This window comes from Zonotrichia albicollis, chromosome 1, assembly GCF_047830755.1.
Source record: "Zonotrichia albicollis isolate bZonAlb1 chromosome 1, bZonAlb1.hap1, whole genome shotgun sequence".
NCBI classification, from domain to species: Eukaryota; Metazoa; Chordata; class Aves; order Passeriformes; family Passerellidae; genus Zonotrichia; species Zonotrichia albicollis.
The window spans coordinates 87,919,361-87,937,834 of record NC_133819.1 but is presented as its reverse complement, the minus strand read 5'-3'; the positions used below and the strand labels follow the sequence as shown (position 1 = coordinate 87,937,834).

Here is an 18,474-nt window from a genome sequence, read left to right as displayed (position 1 = left end):
CTGAAGTTTCTGTGAGTGAGATCCCTGGCTGCAAGGGGAGTGATCAACAGCACATTTCCCTGAGCATCCAGAACCACTAACATAATCCCACTCCAACTTCTGCTTGTGTAGGGGAGTTAAATTTGCTACATTTGCTAAATCCTTCTAGCCGTGCACTGAAATACTTCTTACCAAGATCTGGTGCAATTTAAAGCACACTGCAGCCATCTCCACAAAATTCAGCCCCCAGCTAAGATGAGAGGGCCCTCTGTGCCCTCTTGCTGGCGCCAAAAGACTCTTTGGCATCTTGTCTGCAGCCTCCAGCTTGTTCTCACTAATTCCAGTAGCAATACATCCTTTTTTAGCTATCCTGAGGGTACAAAATGTTGCCTGAAGGAGCCCTAAGGCTACTCGATGTAAGGAAAAGAGAAGAGCATCTGATACGAGGGACAATTTCTGGCTTTTTCTGTGTCCACTACTGCTCCAATATAGATAATGACAACGAGAGTCACAGGCCACCATGCTGATGATGCTCAGCAGAGTCCAACCTCTCAGAGCCTGAGAAGTACAAACTCCTGGCACAGACAGAGGTGCAACACCAGCAGAACCACGGATTATCCCATATTCTCCAGTCAGGATTTTATTACAGCCCAACAAGAGGTGATGCCCTCACTGCCACACACAGAATTTGTGATTGTCTGAAGGCAGCAAGGCCCAGAGCAGCTCCTTTTTATGAGCCATGCCTCATTTATGTTGCACTTACATTTTTTCTCACCTCAAAAAAGAAGCCTTGGTAATTATCAAATTCTTAAAACAGATTAGTCTGTTAGGGCAAATCCACTTATCAGCCTGTGTGATGTCCCCTTTCTTATCTTTTCTCTTTGTACATACAAACGGCCTCTCCCTCCATATAATGACAGAGGTCATAATCGATCCCCTTCTTCTTTTCATGTAGTTTAATACAAAACTCCTCTACAAGTAAGCCTTTCTACCTTGCACATAAAGCTAAATGTCCCCTTCCCAGCCTTCCAACTCACTGCTGCCCTTGGGCTTCACTTAGTCCAGTGCTTGAAAAGTGGCTGTTAAAATGACCTCTGCACTTGGGGGTTTGCCTGTATAACAAAATAAGAATCTTGTCCTTGACTTTGTTTATTTTTACCTTATACTGTCAATTTTGGATTCCTTTCTGTTACCCAAATATCTTCTTTCCCAGTATCCTTTCTGCTGTGGGGAGTGCTCTTTGATGGAGCCTGAATTTTCATATCTGACTTAGTGTTTCCCTTTACTGGGACTGTGTGAGGCTCTGATGTCTAAACACATAAGAAGTTGTGATTGTAGAAGAGAACACTAAGAACATGTAAGAAACAGGTGCTGATCATTCTTCAGGAAATTCAAATCCCAGTATATTTAGATCTCCAGCCTTGTTGTTCGCAGAGCCATGCTCTGAAAGATACAAAGAGCAGTAAACCCTCCTACTTTCTAATAGCGTCAGTTCCCTCTACCAATAAATAGTCTCCAAAGTTAAACCACACATATGACCATCTCATTTTCTTCCCACCTTGAAAAAATATGTTCTGAAGCCAAGGTAAGAAGTTACCAGATTATAGAATCCACTTACATATTCAAAAATTCCCTTGAGGTGTGACAGAAGCATAAATTATATAATGCTGTTGAGAGATACGTGAAAATACACATATTTATCCATTACATACCATGATGTAAGGTGCACTCTCAGATTAATTACTAATGTCAAGTAATCTCAACTTTATTAAAACCCTGATTACTAGAAAGATTTACAGGATATTATCAAACAATAAGCAACATTTGAGATAATTTCTCTGGAAACAAGGATTCACTCTTTATTTTCAGGCTATGGTGTACTGTCCATTCTTGAAAGAGAATTCCCCAGTGTAACTGGTAAGGTTAAAATGATTTAGGGCCTTTTTTGCCAGAGAAGAAATTCCATTTTCCATCTAGTTTAACATTCTAATAGTTATCTTTGGGGGTTTGATTCAGGCTTGCTGATGTCCATCCGGCTCTTTCCACTGCTCACAGAGCCAATATCATCAAATTTTCATTTGGCTTTGGTCACTACTGCCTGATTTTCAATCTACTTTATCATTACGCTCACAGCTAGTTTTATTTAGATCAGAACTGTTGATACAGGGATTATTTATTTATTTTTTATTAACCTGTGCAGCCGTTGCTCCCCGTAATTAATGCAGTACATCTGGGAGGTGTTCCAGACAGACCTATGTGAAGGCAGTCTAGCCCACATTCAAACAGGTATCTTGCCATTTTACAAGAAGAGTCTCCTTCGTTCTTGACTTTACTATGAGGTCAATAATTTTCCATAAGTTTATGCGAGGAAAAAGTTTGTTGAAACAATATCCAGGGCCTCTTTTTAACAGTAATTTTCCTTTGCTATATCTTGCCAAGATTATTTAAGCCTCCCAGTGCATATTTATAGGAAGCTTGGACAATGATGGAAGGAGGATTCATTTTTTTGAGATCTTGTTCAAGAGTCTCAATATTTCATTGCTTTATTAGAAAGGAGAATTTTTACCCTGCTGTAGCTCTCTGATTCCTGGGAGAAATGTGTTTTCACAGGTTACCCCAAGGTTCATAGTATACACATTTACACCCAACAGGCTGTCACGGTGCATGCCTTTACAGTGGTGTATATACTCCAGAGGTGCATCTATTCCAGACCTTTGTCACCTCATCTGAGCTCTGCCAGGCTCTGGCAGAGCTTTGTGCTCCCTGTACCAGGGATAGGATTTCAAACCACTGCTGTAAAGCAAATGCAGAGCTCTTCCAAGATAGGCCTGGCTAATGCTGCCTACAGATGGAACAAGTAGAATGTTTCCTGGAGGCTATGACACAGCTTTGACTCACCTTTGCCTTCAAGTTTGTCCAGTTTTAAGTGCTGTGGATTTCACTGACAGGTAATTTCCTTTGTTGCTTGCTAACTGCTGTTCTTCTTGTATTAAGTACGGAACAAAGAAAGAAGACGTACAGAAGTCAAGACTGGTAATTTTGTCTTTTTTCTAGGCAGAAAGATCTGAACACTCACGAAGAGAGGGCTACAAACCTCTTTGCAAGATTTTAGCACATGCTTAAAGCATTTCTGCTCATTGTAACACCAATTATAGAGCAGGATATGCCCATGGATGTGTCCTGGGGCACTGAAAGAGTCTCACCATCCCCAGTGCTGGTACACATCTGTACAGTGACATGTTCCACGGTGTTTTGCAGCTACATAACAAATTACATGCTCTGGAATTGGCTCAAGCAAGAGAGCAGGCTTGGTGCAGCAGTGGGAGAGAGGTTGGTGTTGGAGAGAACTGGACTTTGAATCTTGGAAACTGAGAATTGGTATTTTTGAGCAGAATACCTCTTCAGATGGGTGAGTCCTGCTCCTACTCAAAATTCACTCAGAAAAGGCTGTGGAGAGGCCCTCACTGGCATGACACTTCATGTAGGCTGTGTTCCTTTTGGGATTTCCCAGCAGAGGTCTGTCTCATCAGAGCCATGCCAATACAGGCATCATTCTTCATTTCCTGCAAAGAAACTTGCAAGAAGTGAAGTTTTGAGAACAGCCCTCTCCCTTTTCCATACTGCATTCCCATCAGAAAACTTGTAAAAGTTATGATAGGAAAAAATAATTTGTTTTTTTTTTTTCTTTAGTTGTGTGTTCTCAGACTGTTTTGAAGGGTTTATAAACCAGGGCATGCAGCTTTGCAATGGATAATCTGCATACTTATTCCCTGACTACAGGCCAGAGGCTTCTCTGTGACAACAAATGAGTTCTGACTGGGCACCAGGTCTGAAAAATATATGTACGCATTGTCACTGCACATCTGGAATTTAGAACTGCTAATGGATATGCTGTGATAGAAAAGAAAAGTGTCTGGCCAATAAACTTTGTTTATATATTTATTTTAAAAAGCATTACCACATTTCTGGCTAGTAGCCTTTCATCCTCTAGACTTTACACCAGTGCATCTGGAATGCTGAGCAGCTCTTTCAGGGATGCAGCCATATCCCAAAAAGCACCTTTTAATTTGAAATAACTTTAAAAACTAATTAAAAAGGAGGAAGGCTTACATACCTAGTCTTGTACATCAGCTCCTACAATCTCAGAAACCACAGGTGAGAATTCTCTCTCAGACTCTCTGTCAACCAATTTTATTTTCCAGGGTGCTGCTATGAACATGTGCAGCTGTCTTTGAATAATATCTTTTGACCTCATTATAAGTACAACTCAAAAGAGCAATTGAGAGTTGCTTTTTCCCATGACTAGCAGTGGAAGTCTGAGCATTTTGAGTTCCTACAAGTCACTTTGACCCCCTTGTCACCACACTCATTGAACCCTCAGGCAGGGCTCAGCTCGGCTTCTGTAGGGGCAGGGACACCACGTTTGTCAACTCAGCCTCTCTCCAGTGCTGGAAATAGCAGTAAAAGAAAGCAGCAGAGACCAGCAAAGAGACAAAACTGCAAGATCACTGTCTCTCCAGGCATGCTCATAGGCAGCCACCAGAAAAATACATTCCACAATGATGCACAAAGAGTATTTCAGCCAAGTTGAAGGCAAGTCTTGTTTACAGATCACCTTTACAGCTCTGAAGCTCTGCCAGGGACGGTGTTTCACATCCTGATGCAGAGGCAATGTCAAAAGCTTCCCCACATAGAGGTTGTCTTTCATCCTATTGATGTTTGCTTCTGTAAATCCCATACCTGTACGCTGTGTGCTCTGTGCACAGAGTATTTTTTAGGCAGCAGCCAACTCCAAGCTGATGGCAGTCCCATGTATGTTTAAGTGAGGATTTGTAGGGCTGGAGTACTGAAAGCCTGGAGAACCAGAGACACATTTTCACTTTCCCCTCTCAAGATTAGGAATGAGGCTGAAACTGTGGAACTAGGTGTAAAGGATCAGCTTTTTATGATCAGGCCACTCAGATGGCTTACTGGTAGCTGTTTTGATGTCCACATGATGGCATTGCAGGCACATGGGGGAAATGAAGAAAAATAATTCATGATCCTCCTTCCCATCCATTTTCAACCCAAGCTCCCATGTTTGGCTTCATCAACAAAATCAGCCCAGTCAGTGCTTTATAAAGCTTTATTGCAAGATGTGTTTACATAACGCTGTAGAGGTGAGCTTTTAAACTACTTATATCAAGAATTTTTGGACACTGGTCTGTGGTCAGTTTTCCTTGTTGACCCTGCATGGCACAGAAAAAAAGAGAGGGGTGTGACTGGATCTTTCCAGACAGTTAAGTGGGAAGAGCGGGGGGAGAAGAGGCAGATAAAAATAAAATCCCCCCTAGTTTACACTAAACGTGACAAAGCTTCTGAAGGATCAATACAAACGGTAGGTGAGCTTCGTGTGTAATAAAATCTTAAAAGAGTAATTCAAGTTCTTTATGAAATAGAACAGAAACAAAAATGCATTTTCATGGACAATTAAATTTAACACAGAATGAATTCACCTAAAATGAGAAAACAACAAACAAATCCAAAAACTCAACCAAAAGGACCTGTAGATAATATCTCTGACCATGCATGGCTTGTTTTTTAAATTACAATTCACAGAATAACACTGCTGAAGAGCCTATTTTACACTATGCTACACAGAACATGGAAAAACATGAGTAGTGACATTTACACAATTTTACATTATTTCTCCTTTGTCTAAGAAACACATCCTCTTCTACTTTACATTTTTTTACAATTCCCAGCTCACAAAAAAAGGACACTATATGCGCAAAGACAGTCTTTAAAAAGGAGAAATGTATCCAATGCTACAAATAAACCTTTTCTTTCACAGAAGCCTCTGTATTAGATAGCAATTAAACAAAATATATCACTATCTGCCACTCAATGTGAAATGGGACTAATTAGATTTTTTTTTTTTTTGGCATAAACATCAAACTATACATCTCTGAAACTCCTTGCTATGTAACTATTAAACTGTTTGCCAAAAACTTCCTGGGGTTTCACATCTTTCACATCTGAAATGCCAATTGAGCCAATTTCTGCCCCAGTTGAAGCAAAGAAAGGTGGGCCTTACATGCTGTTCAAGTGTTTGTGAATGATTTTCAGTGGTTGCCTAAACCAAGCATTTTCTCATTCAAAACCATTTCAGTTTATTTTCTTTCAGAGCATGTAAGTACCTGACAGTTTTTCCTCCAGAGGAACATCAACATTCGTATCCCTTCCAGCTTAAACAAGTGTTTCTTGCATCCTGCTGCTGCAAGCACAGAGCCACCATCCGACTGTGTCCCAGGGTCAGGCTGCCCACCAGTGCACACTGAGCCTGCCTTGAAGGTAATGGGAGGATTGGAACATGTGCAGTGAGCTACAGGAGTGAAAAGGTGAGAGGAATATGCTCCTGCTTCTGCCTAACACCGTGTCCCCGTGCATCCTTTGGACAGAGGCAGGCAGTGCGTGCGCCTGTCCATGAGCTACAGTGGAAGGAGGAAGGATGAAGGATGTGAAACTGGTGGGCTGGCACCTTGTTCCCATTTTATCTCTGTGAAATCAAAGCATTGCAATAGCCACAGCTACACAGTGAACCTGAACGCAGACTGCTGCCCTCAGCCACACATTTTGGACAGCCACTGGCTGTGGTTACATCCCCAGGGAGGCTGCTGCAGGGCAGATGCCTGACAGAAGGAACCATTGCTGCACCTACAATGGCATTGTGCCCCTGGGGGTTGTGGTGGTTGTTGAAATCCTCAGTGTAACTTCTCAATAGCTTTTAGTGTTAGCCAGGGTACATTTAGAGCACAGCATACCAGGGATTTAAGGTGTTGTCCTGTAGAACCTTACAGAAGGTTCTTGCTGTCCGCTCACATCATAACTGACTCAAAATTTCTGTTAAATTGGGACAATAAGTCATACCTTGATATTCACATGTGAGTATTTATAATGCTAAAGCCAAATTCTTGTTTATCTACAAAACTGATGTGTTATTTTGCTGACAGAATCAACCACTGAAAAGATTCACTGAAAAAAGGTGTCAAAAGAGAAAAAAAAAAGTATTTTTAAAATCATGTTTGAAGCTACTTCCAGTATTTAAGGGAGAAAGAAAGATCCTCATTAAACCACCTTTTTTTTGGTTGATTTTGGATTCTGGACAAGGAGCTATCAAACAGAAAGGTCATACATAGCAGCCAAGGGGCTATAAAACATCTGGAATCCATGAATCTGGTGCCTGGCCTGACTGAAGAGTGAAGAGCGATGAATTTAACTTTTGTGAGGAATCTTTTACTCTCGAGTGTGACACACAAGCATTCCCCGGGGGTTTCTTCACTGCAACTGCTACTGAGCATTGTCTCCACTTGGGAGTGAGATTATAGAAAGCATTTGCATGCAGTCTGCTTTTAAACATCAAGTGAGATGAAAGAAAATTAGGATAGCTTCCCTTTGGAGGTAATTTCATGTGCTAAAGCTTACCTCAGCAGCCAGATCACAAAGGCTTTATGGTGGCAGTCAAGCAGACACAGTGCTCTGGGCACTGCATCTGCAGCTGACTGTGTCCATCAGAAAGGGAAGAGAGGTAGTTATTATGGCTGCAAGTGTTTAAAAACAGCCTTCATGGATCTCTGAGTGAGAAATGGGAACATGTGTTACTACACTGTGTATCCAAGATTTTTATATTCATCAGAAACCAATCCATATCTCACACAAAACTTGTCTTAAAACAAGTGTTACATCCTTATGGTGAGTTCTTCCAACGATGGAAGGGCAGGCAGTAGCTCAAAACCTGAAGATTATAACTTCCCTAGGCAGAGGGAGGCATACAGATATAATGAATTCCTCCACTTCATCTGGAATCCACTAGTTAGATGAAGGGGAAGAAATGTCATTTCCACAGTCAGGGCATGCTGGCACTCTGGAGGAAATACTGCCCCCTTACAGATTAGTCAGTCTTTTTTATCAGGAACCAAAATGGAAATCTCTCCTATAGTTACTGGGCTACACTGAGTCTGATCATCTTGTTGCAATAAATGGTGAGGACAGTGGAATTTATCTGACTGTATACTAGTGCATAAACAAGACCAAGTTATTCCTCAGAAAAGTTGCTATCAGTTTTACAGACAGAGAGCACAAACTGAAAAACGAACGCCATGGAAGAACAGAAAAGGAAGAATCTGCTTCACATGCAAGACAAATCCAGAGAATCTGAAAGAAACCACCATTTTTCCCACTGAACCTATCCCAACCTCTATTATTCCCCATATTTAATGTTCTCCTTGGTAAGGAGCATATAAACTTTTGCACAATTTAGAAAATACATCTGCCCAACCATTAGGAATTCACCAACGTTGGTATGTCTCAGAGACAGATGCCATACTATGCTTAAATGAAACACAAATTTGTTCCCTGTTAGAAAGTGGCCACCAACAGCCCAGTGGTCACCAATTTTGCACATTCAGCATATTTTAATTAAAATATGAATTTTTAAGGACTTGTTTGATTTTCTCCCTCCAATCAATATAGGATCTTTGACAGCATAAATGTGCTTCATTGCATTTTTGGTTTTTTATCACTTAGCAAGTAGGACAGTTCAACATGACCATTTACATTCAGGGTGTCTTCCTCTTGTTTCAGACTTCAAACACCTCCACGAACCCCCATTACCTTCAGTTCTTTGTTCTAAACATCCTTAAGCAAGATTTTAAAAGTCCATAGTGGTGAGCAGCACATAAAGATCCACTTCAAAATCCAGATGCTCAAAGGTCTTGCCTATTTCACAGTGAAATTAGTTATATGCCATTTCTGTTTCCTAACCAGCTTCTTCCTTTCCATAGCCCTCATATACACAACATATTGTACTGATTACCCAACTACTGCCTCCTGTCTACTTGTAAAATTGGCTTTTTAACAAATTGAGGGGAAAACCACATCAAACTCAATGCTGCTCTTAAGAACCATTGCTCATTAGTGACTTTTTATTCCATGGGAGATTCAAGGCATCGGCAGATAAAGAATGAAATGTTACAATCAAGAGGGTGGACAGCATAGGTAGGATGTTCAGCCACAGGTCTCCCTGCAGTGTTGCCAGCTGCCTGGCTCTGCCATCACTTGGATGCTGTGCTCAATGCAATGTGATGGATGACCATGGTTTCAGAGGTTTATTGTGTTTGGTTCAACTCTCTTGAACAATCTCCACTGACTGTCCTGTCCTTAAGGAAAGCAGAGTAGAATAACCTGAAGTACCTACCTAGCCTGGGTGCCAAAAGCAACATTGCTATGGCATTAGGACCCCAGCATAGACTATTATTTAACTCTATTTTCCAAGTGTGTTTTGCAGCCAAAATGGAACCCTGTTACCATGACTATACTGTTGCAGCTCCTCAGTTAACCAGCTTGAACAAAGTCTCAGTTGTTACTGCTGTGCAGACATACCCTTAATCTTAGAAGCTAAGGCAATGGAAAGAGACAATCTTGTGCATCCTTGAGGATCTATTGGACATATACAGACTTTGGCTTAAGAAGTTCCCTTTATGCTATTGTTGTTTGCAGTTCTCTTTAAAATACTTCAGCACTGGCTGGGGTGACTTTTCAATTCATCTTCACTGCTGTACATGTCCTCCACTTCAAGGCAGATGGGTTGACTAAAGGTTCTTCAAACATGCTGAGGGCAGTTATAAAAGTCTGTTATAAAACTGTGAGATAAGGGCAAAGATATTGGAGCTGTTTACTGTGGTACCCACTCCACTGGTATCAAGGATAAGCACAAAAAACCAGTAAAGAACAGCAAAAACATAGCAGGCTTTTTAGCAGGGCTATTTCATATTCAGATTCATTAAATTGAAATAAAATCACCACCACATTATCTTGCAGCAGATAAAAGCAGCATGAAGGGCACAGGCAAGTGAACAAACTTCTTGATCTTAGCATTCAAATGCATTTATCGAGTATGTAAAATTGCTGATGCAGATCTCTCTGAAACTGTACAAATGCAGAGTACAACCACAGCTCAACAATAGGGAGGAATTGTGTTCTCTCCTCTGTGTGCATGCTGCTATGTACAGTGTGGGTGTGCATTAATGCACATGAATTCAGGATCCTAAAGTCTCCATTGTATTGCAGGCCATGGTCTGCCCCACAGGGTGAATCACACTGAACAACACTGAGTTCCTGCAAAAAAGACATTCTTTTCCTCCTGTCCAGGTGGAACAGTAAGGCTCCACAGTGAAAATCATGGTCCAGCTGGCTTCAGCAAAAGCATGATTTCACACCATGACTGCATATGTACAGATACATGCATACATGTCCACACATTCATTCTGTACATATACAAAGGTACACATACATTTTTACATTCTATGGAGGCAAAATAATAAAAGACCCAACAAACCAAGGGTTGCACAGACTGTGCATCTTTGCTTAATGAATCTGCTTGAGGGAAATTTGTGTTGCTATAACAGGAGTTATTTTGCCTCTTTAAGGACTGTTCCTTGCATTGACAAAACGCCATACATTTACAATGACTAAAACAGGGCACAAGGAAAGCCAACGTAAACACAGCTCACATAATGACAGATAACTTAGAGAGCCCCCTCCTACCCACATGAGGAGAAGAAGAAGTCATGTGCTTTCACTTAGGAACACTCAAATGCTTCCTCAGTTACCGTCTGGATGTCACGCTGAGCTGTGGCACACCCTTCTTCTGCCCTGGATGTGGGGTTTTGCTTTTGTTGCTTATTGAAATTGAACTAACAGAGGAAGGGATGTTGGGAGCAGCAGAGGAGGCTGGCAGTCCAATGCCACGCTGAAGGGGTGTCAGTCTGTGTGCTTCAGATGATCGGCTCTTCTTGTGGCCACCTCTGGGATGTCAAACCTGCATCTCAGAAGTGCTGATGAGGCCCAGTGCTTTGGCTTCTTCTGGTGTTAGCCCACTCTTTAATGTCCTTCTCACTGCACAGTTGTGAATTCCAAAAGCAGACAAAACCAAAAAAAACCCAAAGAAAACAAAACAAAGCAAAAAAACAACAGAGAAATACAGACAATTAGAATCAGTAATTACACAAGACTTTCAGCGGCAAAATCCCCTGTTAACATGCAAGCTCAATCAAATTAAAAGTTTCTATCTATTTAGGGCCTCAAGTTCAGAAACACAAATGCCCTATGCCAAATCATGGGAGCATCAACATTAACTCCAAACAGGCAAAAATACATTTGTCATTTAACATTTAGTCAACAAAAAGTCTTAAGAAAAAATAACCCAGCTTTTTAAGAACTTTTTTTTTCTCTGAAATGGTATCAGTTGTTTTTCAGTCCATAGCAAGTATCATCTGCCCTGTTATTTTATAATTTCATCCAAATTTTTTGAAAGAGCTTTGGGATCTTTATAGGGATCTATTGAATTTATCACCATTAAATCCTTTGAGAATATTTTAATTTGTAAAACTCTCCCCCCCCATCCAAAATAAAAAGAATATAAAACCAACTACTTTATAGTTGATTTAAATCATTAAAATGACTGTTTTCATACATGGTCCCCTTTCTTTTGTAATGTTCCCTCACACTAGTGCCATTTGTGCCCTCTTTGCTATTGGTAGTCTGCAGCATTTTAGCTGAATTTAAATGATAAATCTAAGCCAAAATCTTGTTTCTTAATTTTCCATAGAGTGTTCTGAACACTAGCCCTGACAAGAGTTTTAAAATTTGTGATTGCCTTTTTTATTCAGAAACAAGTGACTGTGACTGCACACATTGAGCATCAGTGTCCTCCTAGTTTCACTGGTGCTTTGATTTTCAGGTGGATGGGCTTCAATTCAAGACACAAGTGGGGTGTCATTACTTTAATGTTCTTCAAGTAAAAAATGCACATTGAGAAGTTCAAGCTTCATGCAAAGCATAAACAGTGACTTAATATTGAACAGAATACATTTGGAGCCTAGAAACAGTAAACTATAGGGGAAATTAATCTTAGAGAAACCAATTGCAAAGAGTGGTCAAGAAGCTCTTGCATCATTTAGCACAATTAAGATCACTCATTTAATCAGATATTCAGTCCATGTAACTGAAACTGGGTGGTCACACTCAAGGGTTGATCAGGAGTGAGAGAAGGGAACGGATTGGCATAGAAAACAAGGGGATAAGATAAAGGAAGAATATGGCATATCTGAACATTTGATATCATGCAGGTTGAATGAATGGGGTCTATTTCTGTTTATCAAACCACTTTCATCAGATACTGAGGTTAATCAAATGATCTGGGAATGCCACATTTCTAGTTCCTCCATTATCAAATCCTTACTTGTAAACATTTTTCGAAAGCTCACTCCTTTCTCCTAGATTATTTGTATTATTAAACACCACCAGGGGTCTGCATGACAGCCTTTTAGGATACCCCGTTTTTCCTACAGTACTGATCAGCAACATCTCCCAAGTTTACCAACACTTAGCTTAAAGCACTGCAAGGTTAAATGAAACTGCCAAAACTAAGTTTAAGAAAGAACAAAAAAGTACTACCAGGAGAGAAATAAACTTCAGAAAGTGCTCTGGTCTCCTTGGTAAAGAATAGCCAACAGGATTTTTGAGTCAGTTTTTATCACTGTCACTCTTTCTGGCTTCTCAGGTTTGATATGCAAAATCAAAATGTCCATGGTGATAAGTGGTAATTTCTAGACATATTCTGTGAAGTACCTTAGGATCTTAAGGTCTCAGTGAATCACTCGATCCTTATTTCTATATCAAAATGAACTGTATGAGGAGTGGAGTGGAAGAAAAAAATCCAAGAAAGCTGCAGTAGAACAATTTCTTTCATATTAAACCCAAAGATTTCCCTGTGTATTTCGCCATCTTAGCTGCCTACTCTGCCTCTCCCCTGAATGCTTTTTTCTTTATCCTCTGTAACATCAACAGCTAAACATGGACTGCAGCTTGTTTGGCCACCAGACAATAGTATCATGCTAAAAAACACAGGGGACCAAACTTTCTCAGGGTGGCTATGTAGATGACATTTTATGTTCCCACTGATGCAAAAATGAACTGGAAAACCAAATGTGGAATGAATTTCCATGTTTTAGACACTTCTGTGGAAGTGTCAAACCAAATGCATTCAGGACTGCTCCCACACATATCCCCAGCTCTCTCAGACCACAGTCAGTCAGTCAGTCAGTCAGTCAGTCAGTCACTCACTCACTCACTCACTCACTCACTCACTCACTCACTCACATTTTCAAACTAAGCACAGTAACTACGATAAAAAAGCTATGTTTCTCTTGTCAGACAGGAAGAGAACAAATTGTTATTCCTGTTTGTAAACATTTCACAGGAACTGATGTACTCTGCTAACACTGGTTAGGTATTGGACTAAGATAATTTGTCCTCTTATTTGTGATAAGATAAATCTGGAACAACCTTCGTTAGGTCAGTACAATTGCTACTGCACAAATAATTGAGCTGAGACTCTATCTAACAACTGAAAGGAAAATGAGGGCCTCTGTAAATTCTACCAAGCAGAACACAATTGCTAAATTCCTCCATCAGCCTGAGTGAGAGAAGTACTAGTTTGCTAGGAAAAGCCAGATGGATCTACAATAATATATAGGTTTCTTTGAAGCAAACTACAGGAGTTTATATTCAGAAACCATAATTAAGAGTTAAAATACCATGGTAGAAACCATATTCATGGAAAAGTAAGTAGTCTTCTTTATGTTAAACAAGATAAGTCTCTGAATCTCCAGATGCCTACCTTCTAAACATACTAAAGTATTAGACTGATGTCTTTTTGTATTAACCCTTTGATGACTGAAGGAAAGAAATCCTCTATGTAGCAAGTGGTAAAGATGAGTGCCCTTTTCTGGGTTTGCTGTATGATTCACACAAGAAGTCTGGAGACCAACCTCACATTTGTATTTTTTGTGCCACTGCGAAACAAGTAGGATTGGCAATATTCAATGAATTTCTGGGACATATGCAGCTCTAATTAAACAAAACAATCCCAGGTTCTAACTTAGCTCTCCTTTAATACAGAGAATGATAACTTGGGTTTAAAATATTACAGGGACTTAAGCAGGAAATTTCCAGCAGGAAAAAAGAAAAAAAAGAGGAAAAAAAAGAAAGAGAGCTTCAAACAATGCAGAATTTTTGTGGTCATAATGAGATTGTCAAGAAAATAATAAAAAGCAAAGATGTGAAGAATATTTTCAGTGACAGAATGATTCCCATAAAAACTGATGGCTACTGACTTGTATAAACTAAGCATGTGGGGCCAAATACTGCAATATACTGTGGCTACTGGCAAGATTAAAGCTGTCCACCATCAATAGGCAAGTGGAAGGATAACAGCCGACAGAACCATGGTCCAGACTCAAATGAGGGAATTCTTAACCCTATAATGTAACAGGCCAGTATGACACAAATGAAGTCACTTAGTGTTTGAAGTATTATGTACTTAAGGAGATGAAAGTAGTTTAATAAAAGGTCTCTTTGTATTAAAATTGTATCTACTATGCAGAGATTACAATAAATTTCCTCATTTGAAGATGCAGTGGATGGATGCAGCACACATAGTAACACAAGTTCCAGCCCCACTATTCTCTGCACTGATTTGTTGAATATAAAGACTTGTGGGTGATGAAACCAGGAGAAGGCTGAGCTATCTATAGGAGTAAAAACTGCTGTGAGAGGTAGGTGAACCTTGTCTTGACATTCTGTTACACAGATGTCCTCAGTCATTTGTCTATTTCCTCATAAAGCTTGGTAGGGCTCCTCTACCTTAGGTCATGAGCATGTTCTGTCATCAAAACTGAATGCAGGGAGATATTTTCCTTCCATGTTTTATAGACAATGCAAAATTACATTTCTCAACCTAGGTCTTCACTCTCCCTGCTTCGCTGAACTTTGTCATGTTTCTAACTGGACTAGACATAATATCTTGGCTTGTAAAACTCTTGGCCTGCTGCAGATCACATTAAACTGAGTTATGGAATGCATTTTGGAGGCAGTGACAATAAAAATAAGACTTTCAAATGACCTTTTAGGTTCTTTGAGCAATTTTTAAAACATTTGCTAAAGAAACATAACACAGAGAGAAAATAACTTTTACTCCTGTCACAAGCAAAGCCTGCTGAGATCCCATAACCAAGAAACTAAATGTTGTTTTTCTGGGGTTAGAGTGTATGATACTCTTTATTAATCATGAAATCTAGAATTCTATTTGATATTCTGGCACAATGAAGTGTGCTTAGGATGAACTCAATGACTTTGACTCTGACTGTTGGGTCAAAATCTACAGAGACATACAGCCCTTTCTTTATGCTGGAAAAGATTTTAGAAACAGTAATTCCTGAAGAATAACTTCTCTCTTGGTCAGAGAACATAATTAGCTAGTGTTTGGTTGTTTCTTTTAAGAGCAAATAGCACTTCAAAATCCTCTCTCCATACTTTTTCTTTTTCTTTTTTTTTTTTTTTTTATAGTCAACAAAGAGTAGAGATCAGTCTGGCTGGCACCATTTATTCTTGCATTTGCAATGGCTTTTGGCACGTGTGTCTACATTTGTGTGAGTCACTTCTAAGGCAGAATAGATGTAACCATTCTCCTGCTCAGGCAGTCACAGAATGGGTGCCATTCCTGCTACAAAGATGTGGAAGCCACAGAACTTTCCCTTGGTCCCGGTTGCAAAGGTAAAGCAGCAAGTTGCTGATTTGGAATGAAGAAAATTCCACATGGTGTAAATTACACAGTGAGGACAGCAAAAAGGGCAGATTATAAGAGACAATACAGGCCAGCTCCATAACCTTATTTCATTTTATGTATTCTAGGTTTTTTTTTCTGTTATTTCTGTTTTTTTTTCCTATCCACATACAGCTTGCACTCTTAAGTCTATGTTTTCATATATTTACATTCAGCATATTGTATTGGACTTTATTACAGTGAGTCCAGCGATGGCAATTTCCAACTCAAAAGTTCAATCCATACAGCCTTGCTCCTATTTTCGTATTTTAACCCTTGTCATATTTTTATGCCACTGTCTGTATAAGTTATGTTTAATTATGCATATATCATTGCTTAATATGAGTAAGCCTAAATGCTTCATAAAAATGCTGTAGCATTTTGTGTAGCAATTTTCTTACAGAGATTTGTAGCTGAATTTTTGGAGTATATCACACACTTCTCTGAAGAAGTATAGACAACTGATATGTGGTCTTTGTCTGGGTCAGCCACATAGAAAGCTCTCAGAACCAACACACTGTTATGCAATATTATTCTGCAGTTTTGCTTTGAGTCCTGTCAGCACTTCACAGAGGGCACAAGTCTCTCCTAACAAGAAATCGAGCAGGTCACAACCACCTTTGGGTGTTACTTATGGTGGCTGTGAGATAAAGGAGTCTAGCAGCGGGAAAGGACAAACTGGCACTTTATAAGGAAAGCTAAATATGCTTTTTTCATCTCCAGGTGGCTTATATTATAGGGAACAAAAAGTAACATTGCTTTAGAGAACCTGGGCTGCATATGAAGAACATATGTGTTTTCAAAGTAATATTTAACATGTAGTTGAAACTGTTAAAGTTTCCAACTTTATGTATTTCACAGATCATCATTTACACAGTCCCAACAGTAAGGCATAAAAGATTTAACTCTTCCCTGAAAGCCTTCTGTGACAAAATCCCCTTAATTTACATGAATTCCACTATGAAGAGTTACTACTAAAAGCAATCTTGCTGCCACCTCTTTCATAATTTCTCTCACTTAACTTCACCAGTCAGAAATGATTCCACTAATAACAGGTAAAGCATCAAGAGTATAAAGCTCACCAGCAACCAAGGCTGCATGACCGAGTATACAGTGAGTCATGACTGAGTCACTACACACTGTTTTCAAGACGAGACCGTGCATTAAATATGTACAGGTTGGAAAAAGACGGGAGATGGGATACAAAAAGTAAATAACCTATTGTAAATGCCTAAGGCATGCAGCCTTTACCTTTTATTTTGAATTTTAAAATGACCCACTAAGGCTCTGAACACTGAGATGCCTCTTGGAGAGTGACTTAACAGAGGAGTGTGACCAAGCTTGAGCACCTGGACTCTGCGGAATGCAAAATAATTATTTCCATTAGGAATCTACGCTGGGGAATAAAACAGTAAAAGGTATCCTCTCTATGAGCCCATCAGATGGAAAATAACTGTGATCAAAACAATCTTGTAAATTCACATATCAGATGGTGTTATTCTGCCTAGAGAAAGCCACATATACATATATATATTTTCTTAATTTTTTGTTTCTTGGCCACAGTGCTGGGACAAGATAAATGCAAAATAGATTTTTGTGAAACATGTTTCTTCTTCTTCTAAGAGAGACTTCCCTCCAAACCCTTCTAACACTCGTGTCCAAGCAAATCCCTGCTTTCCCAGCTCCTCCTGCTAATCTCCTTGGTGGCAGCAGAGGGCTCCCTTTGTCAGCTGTGGCAGCGTCCTGCTCCGGAAAGCCACGCAGGAGATGCTGTTTGTTTGCTGCACTCCTTCAGAAAGGCAGCATGAAAGCTGCCCTGCACCTCTCTGCCTTCTCTCCTTCTCAGATGAGGTGTTTTCCAGAAGAACTCAGTGATTTTTCCAGCCAGCAACTCACTGCCGCTGAGTTCTTACTAGGATTGATGTTTTACTAGAAAGACATGATCTTTCAGGAAGGAAGGATGACAAAAATAAGGAATAAATTACTGACTGGAGAAACATTTGCAACTTACTTTAATACCGAGAGAAAGCAAACAAAATACATATCTTATTGACTTTGGATTAATGGTGTCCAAATCAGCTATCTCTATTTTTTTAGATACTTAAAACTTAGGTATCTTACTTTTGGGAATGAATCCTGTGACAAGAATTCAAAAGCCTTTACCTGTTAAAGATATCAATTAAAATTAAATCAGAGGACAATATAGAGAATTGACTGATGTAGTAAATGATAAACTGGCAAAAGTGAAAACAATTTGTATATCCTGTAAGAGGCAAACAAATGGAGTAAAATTATTTCTTCTTCCTACAGAACTACAGTTGAAAAAGTAGCAGAACTGTGTAGCATAATGGTATTTATATAGAAAATGTCAATGCCAATATGCTGTGATCAGGGAACAGGAACAGCTTTTTTCCTTACATATAATACTGATAGTACCTGCTCTTTATCAGCTGCTCATTTCCTGCAGGTTCCTCTGCATTACCTTCAGCTTTTCTCTCCTGAAATTAAGGAAGTGCTGCTTGGCTAAGAAGAGCTGGCCAGAGAGATTCCAGCACTTCTAAGTCCTTGTCTAGAAGCCCATGGGAAGTTGCATTTGGTTCTCCCAATGTTGGAGACACAGCACAGGGATGGCCTGCCTATGCTGTCAGATCCTGGGGGGACACTGGCTTCACCTGGACAGGCACTTGTCCCAGGAGGTGACAGTACCCTAAAACCACCTGGGACCACCCATCTTAGCAGCATTTTCTCCTTGTTGCTGCACCACAACCCCTGTGCTTGGGTTGTAATGTACA

General features: G+C 39.9%; 1 protein-coding gene across 12 annotated transcripts in view; it reads right to left on the bottom strand.

Annotated features, from left to right (window-relative positions):
• Positions 1–5,864: 5,864 nt before the first annotated feature.
• Positions 5,865–18,474, bottom strand: part of FHOD3 (formin homology 2 domain containing 3) — a 374,194-nt gene continuing 361,584 nt past the window's right edge. For all 12 annotated transcript variants that reach the window (XM_074546351.1, XM_074546345.1, XM_074546323.1 and 9 more), the window contains one exon: positions 5,865–10,914. Coding sequence is in view for 11 of the 12 variants with exons in the window: in XM_074546345.1 (XP_074402446.1) it covers positions 10,832–10,914 (83 nt within the window). In the remaining variant the exon portion in view is untranslated. The remainder of the gene's footprint in view (positions 10,915–18,474) is intronic.